Source organism: Pungitius pungitius, chromosome 21 (genome assembly GCF_949316345.1).
Source record: "Pungitius pungitius chromosome 21, fPunPun2.1, whole genome shotgun sequence".
NCBI lineage: Eukaryota > Metazoa > Chordata > Actinopteri > Perciformes > Gasterosteidae > Pungitius > Pungitius pungitius.
This window is the reverse complement of record NC_084920.1, coordinates 9,780,189-9,786,858: the sequence shown is the minus strand read 5'-3', so window position 1 is coordinate 9,786,858 and position 6,670 is coordinate 9,780,189. Positions and strand designations below refer to the sequence as shown.

Below are 6,670 nucleotides of genomic sequence, written 5' to 3'. Positions count from 1 at the left end.
TATATATATATATCTCCTCTAAAAACATCCTTCTTTTTAGATTATTTTTCACTCGATTTAAATTGTCTAAAGTACAATATCATTTAAAGTAGTGCCTATTTTCCTGTCTGCATGTTCACACAAATATGCTTTGGACACAGTGTGTGTCAGCTGATATTAAATGCTAACTTACTAAATGTTCCGGTGTAAAGTCTATCAGTGTATGTATCTACGGCTCTATGAATCCTTACTGAGCGCCAGAGGCGGTGCCTCTCACTGGGTTACTTTCTGTCTCGCGCTTGGCGCAGGTCGAGTCTTTATACCAACAAGTCACCTGTGACCCCGGGTGACCCGCCCCGGCATGTATAAGTTCTTGTGTCCTCCAGAGTTCAGTCCCACGGAGTCTTCTCGCGAGTTCACGGGATTCCGAAGTGATTCATAGAACCGTAGTTACATACGGAACTTTTGTTCTTTTTCATCCTTACCGAGCGCCAGAGGCGGTGCTTCACACTGGATGACTTACATCAACAGAGTCACTAGTCTTAAAAGTACCCACCGCTTCCTACTCAGGCAGGGGAATGCCCCCAGCGGCTGAGGGGTGGCGACGTTCACTCTGCAGTGTCCTGTGAATGTGCTTGGTGATGCCCAGGAAGCCGCTCCACAGACATCTTATATAGGATTATATCTATTATAGCCCTTCTTACGCCCGCCATAACAGACAGAGAGCTGTGCACGCGGTGGCTCCTGCATAAGCTCTGAAGGGCCCGCACCGGGCACGGCATGCCTTGACCGCTCCTCCCCTGTTGAGGGGGGTCAAGCTGTGCGAGTTGAATGGGCTGGTTAATGCGCCAGCGTGTCAGCACCTTTGGCAGAAACGCTGCATTGGGCCACAAGGTCACGCCGGAGCCGTCTGACAAGACTGGCTCACTGACAGGGCATGCAGCTCGCCCCCACACGAGGAGAAAAACAGTTTTGGTCCAAAGCCATTTTAGGTTTTGCCTGTGCGATGGGTCCGAGCGGAGGTGAGTCCCATGCAGGGGCCCTCAGGGCCTTCAGGGGGGACACAGTCGCAGAGCCCCTCTCAGGAAGAGGGACACCAGCCGGTGGCTCCCTACAGTCTTGCCGCCGATCTTAGTGTGCTGCCCTGAAATAGCGGCCACGTACACCTTCAGGCTAGATGGGGACCTTCAGACTGCAGATATTCAAGTATGGTCGGTATGGGGCACTGTATTGGGTCCCTGTCCTGAAGCGCACACCAGTCCTAGAACTTTTATTTATGGGGAGATGTAAGTAATCTGCCTTCAGACAAGTGCAGAGCACACAAACCATTCTACTATTCAATATCTAGGTTTCTTCTGTGTTCTATAACTTTGATTACTTTGGTTCCTGTATTCACCATGTATGTCCTAAATCGTGTTATATTATTTTTATATTTATATTCTACATTTAAGTTTGTTGTGCACGATTGTATGTTTTTCCACAGTCAATGAGCACAATTTTTTTTAGACATCATTTTATTTATTTACTACTGCCTAATATTCTGTCCTATTTTTTCACATTTTCAAATATCTTTACTTTTACATCCTTGATCATCTTGATTGTGCTTTTACTAAAACTCTAATTTCTCGGATTATGTTTATGTTTGGTACCAAGACACAAATCCCTTGAATAAGAACCCGGGTGAATAAATCAGATTCGGATTCTGAAACTCCCAGAACTGAGTGCTGCGGTATGAATGAAAAAAGACACAGTTGAAAATATGTGAAAGGAGTCGGACACTATTAAGAAACTCTTATATGTGCTTCTTAAAGCTCCACACGCAGGGTGTCAGTGAGGAACCGTGCATCTTTATTCAGCTCATCATCACCTTCTATGCTTCTGCTCACTTGTTCTTGTGCTCAAGTTGGCGTCAGCAGAAAGATGTCACACAGTTTAATGAGCTCCTTAAAAGGCTCGTTGGCCATCTTCCCCAAAGTCAATCGCGAAGACACATACCCCTTTGATCTGTGTGTCCAGTGCAGGGACAGGTCTGAGACACGTCTATTAGAAAACTACACCTCCAATCAGCTCCAAAGTTACTTCACTCATACTCGGGGGGGACACCTGTGGTGATTGATGTTTTAAAGTACTGCATACAATGGGAAAATAAGGAAAACAATCCCAATTATAGCTTTCAACAGACACATGGACTTACATAAATACAATGTATATGTAGGGTAACTTTTTGTATATTTAAGAGAAATCTCCAAGTCAAACATTTCTTTTCCAGTATCTGACAGAAGACTGCGGCTATATGTATATATAAATTCTGCTCTTGCGTGAGGTGTCTCACTTTGCTTAAAATGCTCATGGACCTTCATTAGGCATGAGACACACAAAAGAACATGCTAAAACTAGAGCCTCAAAGAGGACGATCACAAGCAGAAAAAGAACCATCTAAAAATATGTTGATTATAAAAACAAAGGACGAGGCCAAGCAAATAAATACTTTTCATGAATCAAAGTCTTTGACTGTAAACCCGGTTTTTGAATGGAATTTCACATATTTTTCTTTGTTCATTACAAGCTGCATTTGGATGTATCTGAGTTCCTGCGATATAAGGCCCTGCTTTGAGAGGACACATAATAATTTTGCAAATAAAAGAAATAACTGATAAATGAAGTTAGTCGTTGCATGTAATTATGTATTCATTATAATTTGTCCATTTCAAAATCAATATCGTATTATTAATACTCAACATGACTCTTTTATACTGAAAAAAGACACATCCTGGTGTTTATTGTTATGAAGACATTTAGTTTGGAAACCGGTGACCACATCCACTCCGGAGAGTCACAACAACAAATGATACAGACACTACATACTTACTTTTTTTATTTGAATTCAGCGGATACACGTTTGGAATGACAGTGAGTCATTCGCTTCGTATTATAATCTTGGAATATATTGGTTTTATGAACGAGAATATTATATTATATTAAATTATTTTGAAGCGTGATTGTAGTATTTTACGCCTAATATATTATCCATTGCGGCTTAACAAATAGATCTTTTATCTTATCTTTTATCCACCACAAGTGCAGTGTGAGGAAGGTTTGGCAGACCCCCATTCAAGGAAATGGTCTTTAAAGAAAAACGCAGAATACGGTTCTCTAATATGTGAAAAATGGGGGGGTTGCATATTGTGCATATGCCGAATTTGTACTCAAGTTTATCCCCTTTGAAAAACTACCATAACCCCCCCCTCTCCTCCCCCCATTGCGCATTTGTTATTTGAGCCGTTCGACTTGACAATCTTGTCATTCACTAAATTGATACCCAAGTGAGTGGGTGGAAATGCCCCGGGTGACGCAAGGGGGTGGGGGGGGGGTTCCCCTCACAACTTTTCAAGTGTTGTTTTATATATATATATACATAAATGAATTAGTCACCGCTTATAACCCAGTGACATTTGGATGACGCCGATGCCCCCTTGTTCCGCTTAGTTTATTCAGGAGTAATAATCAATCCAACACCAGCTGTGTTTATCATCCATATATATTTAATAAGTCTCACAAGACACACCACAACAAACAACATATTTACACTGCATCATTGTTTTACACGTGAACCACAACTACTTGGAGTTACACAAGACGAAATGCGTACAAAAATAGAATGTCTCCCAACTTTACATATTAAAGGACAAATATACATGGCATTAGAAGCGTACGTCCTTGAACCAGTGAGTGTACAAAAAACGACACAAAGCAAGGCACTAAAGAGAACATATATTCATTAACGAGCATGTTAGAATAAACACTTTGTCAAATCAATAACTTAGAACAGTTCTCGTGCTTCAAAGCGTTATTGCAGTTATTTCACATTTAAACGCGCAGCCTGTTGCGCGCCAAATGGTGATATTTAAACACCCCACATTATATTACAAACGCCCTTGTATATTCTTGTGAATTAATGGCTATTTTTACTTTTATTTTCAGTAGACTGTACAGGCAAAGTGCATTCGTGTCAGTCCCTCTTTCGGTTGTAGATCAGGAACGGGTGGATGTGCGTAATTGCGCACGACTACACAAAAGTTCTTGCTCAATCCCATCCTGGTGTTTAGTCTGCTATCTCAAAACTGTTTCCGAAAAAATGATTTAATAGATCTTTTTCTTTTAAAAGGTTAGTGTGCGTCACGCTGCCATGGTGACAACAACGTTTTCCCAAGGAAGCTATGAACAAATCCCGCTAGTTGCGCTGATTGCGGCCGACAGGCGTTCAACCCCGGAGCTGCTGGACGAGGAGGAGGACGAGGAGGAGACGGTGGAAGACTTCCTCTCCTTCTGCCTCAGGTGGATTTTAGTGTGTCTCTTCCTCTCGTCGCTTCGGGCGAATTTGCGGCCGCAGAAGTCGCACGCGAAAGGCTTTTCTCCCGTGTGCGTCCGGATGTGCGTGGTGAGGTGGTCGCTGCGGCTGAAATTGCGCATGCAGATGCGGCACTGGAACGGCTTGTGTCCCGTGTGGATGCGGATGTGTCTGGTCAGCTCGTCGGAGCGGGAGAACCGCCGGTCACAGCCGTCTGCTGGACAGGGGTACGGCCGCTCGTGGATGGGTGTCTTGCTGGGTCTGTTCGGGTACTTTCTGGGCCGCAGGATTGGCCGTAGTGGCAGGTTCTGAGGGCTGTAGGCCGAGGGGAGCCTCGGCGCTCCCCCCTCGGATCCACTACCACCCGGGCCCAGGGTAAAGTTCCTGATAGTGTTCAGCGGGGTCAGGGGTGGAGGGACGCGGAACGGATCGAGCGGACACGGACCGAACGGCTTCCGATCTTGGATAGCCGCCGTGTGCATGTCCCGCTGGCAAGCGGGCTGGAAGAAGCCCGAGTAGTCGGGGATGATGGGGAAGAGCCCCGGCGCCTCTGCGCTGCCATGCTGCTTGGGCGAAGAGTAGGAGGGTGGCGGGTAGGAGGCGATGGAGCAGGTAGAGGTGGACAAAAATGCAGAGGGGTCCTGGTACATCTCCCCGCAGCCCGAAGAGGAGTAGGGAGGCGGAGGGGAATACAGGTGGTGATGGTGGTCCATCTCTGCCTGGTTCTGAGCCGCCATGGTGCAACTCAAATTTCCGCTGGAGTGAAAGTGATTGGGAGATCCAGAGGAAGCCGGGGAGGAGGACGCCGAAGAGGAGGGAGGAGGAGGAGGAGGCGGCGGTTGGGCAACGTTGAAGATGCCCGAGACAATGTTGATCACTCCCTCGGGGTTCCAGTTACCTGGATACTGGGAGTCGATGGAGAACTTCCCCATGTAGGTGAAGGTCTGGTTGCGGTGGGATGCGGGCTGAGAGAAGCCGCTAGAGTAAGGGGGGAAGTCCAGAGAGCGCTTCTCGATCATGTCTGCGTTCATCAGACCATCTGAAGAAAAAACACAAAAACGTCGCGTTAGGGAGGCAACACACACACACACACACACACACACCTGCTCCATTGAGTTCTGGACTGGAAAGTGGGATTTAAGTGAGAAAATTCCCGCGCGCTTCGTTCCCCGTTACGCACGGATTCTGGTGCCATTATATTATATGGAACATGCTACCGAACTTCTTTTTACTATGAAGTAAATGTTTTCTTCATGACGCATTTTAGTAAAACTATTCAGCAACACTCAGCACATGGGCAACTTTTTATTTTAAAAAAAATCCTCCAGCTGTGTTATCTTACCTGAGACATTAATCTGGTCGTAATGAGCTCCTAAGTCGCTGTTGGGGAAGATACCCACGGAAGTCGCCAAGCTGGAACCGATGTCATCCACCGAGTACACGCTCTCTGGATGCACGAACCCCCCGAGATTCATCGGCACTTTCTCCAAAGTTTTGGCCGTCATCGTGGGAGAGCAGGAAAGAAAAAGCACCGCGCCCGCTCGCACTCTCGTGTCTCTCGGTTATTGTTCCTTCAAGCTGTTTTAATAAAGACGACAGTGCATGTCTTTGTCACGGGGTGTGAGAGGATGAGCTCCGCGTGTCTCTGGCGCGCTTCATGCGCTCCTGGTGATGAAGTCAGCGCTGCTTAAAGTGACTCGTTTTTTTTGGAACGGTGGCCCTGACTCTAGTTTGTTTATATGGGGAACCTTTTGAACGCGGGCTGCTACGTCATTACCCAAATATGGAGTGGGTGGTTCGCGGGAGAGGCGCTGCCGAAGCCGATTGGCCGGCAGCGCCCGTGACGATTTCAAAGGGAATCACTTGTCAATGGAGAATCCGCCGCTCCAGGAGATAAACCCAGACTCTTTCCACTCACCGCAAAACCGGGGAAAACAGCCATAAAACAACAATAAGGCGACGGATTACAGCAGAGTGCGCGAATCACGGGCTTCCCTCGGAACATGCCTCTTTGTTTTAACGAGACTATTCTAGTGTCTCTTTTAGTTAGTTGAGTTCTGATATCAAAAGAGCAATTCCGGTTGAGCTCCTTAACCCATAAAAGGTTGAATCCGGTAAACAGGGGACCGTCCCCCCCCCCCCCAAACGCCATATTTGGGTTTGATTCCGGAACATGATCATCGGAAAGTGACGAGTTTAAGCGAGCTGAGCGAAAGAGAGAAAGCCGCCTTGGCACAACCGCATTCAAATGAGACGGACACAAAAGCGGAATTTTCTCCTCTGGTGTGCACGGGCTTGGAAACTTGTGTCAGTCTCATCTGACTAAAGGAAAGAATAGATTTG

General features: G+C 46.4%; 1 protein-coding gene across 1 annotated transcript; it reads right to left on the bottom strand.

Moving 5' to 3' along the window:
* Positions 1–3,506: 3,506 nt before the first annotated feature.
* Positions 3,507–6,026, bottom strand: egr2b (early growth response 2b). Its single transcript, XM_037462822.2, has 2 exons — positions 5,670–6,026; positions 3,507–5,366 (listed from the first exon to the last, which is right to left on the bottom strand). Exons 1-2 carry the CDS (start codon positions 5,830–5,832, stop codon positions 4,195–4,197), a joined length of 1,335 nt encoding a protein of 444 aa, XP_037318719.1. The 5' UTR covers positions 5,833–6,026; the 3' UTR covers positions 3,507–4,194.
* Positions 6,027–6,670: the final 644 nt, after the last annotated feature.

Bases quoted from the DNA above. Each gene is read 5' to 3' on its own strand.
- egr2b (XM_037462822.2), bottom strand. From the start codon at position 5,832: ATGACGGCCAAAACTTTGGAGAAAGTGCCGATGAATCTCGGGGGGTTC. The intron at 5,367-5,669 runs GTAAGATAACAC...TTTTTTCTTCAG, and splicing joins CGACCAGATTAATGTCTCAG to ATGGTCTGATGAACGCAGAC.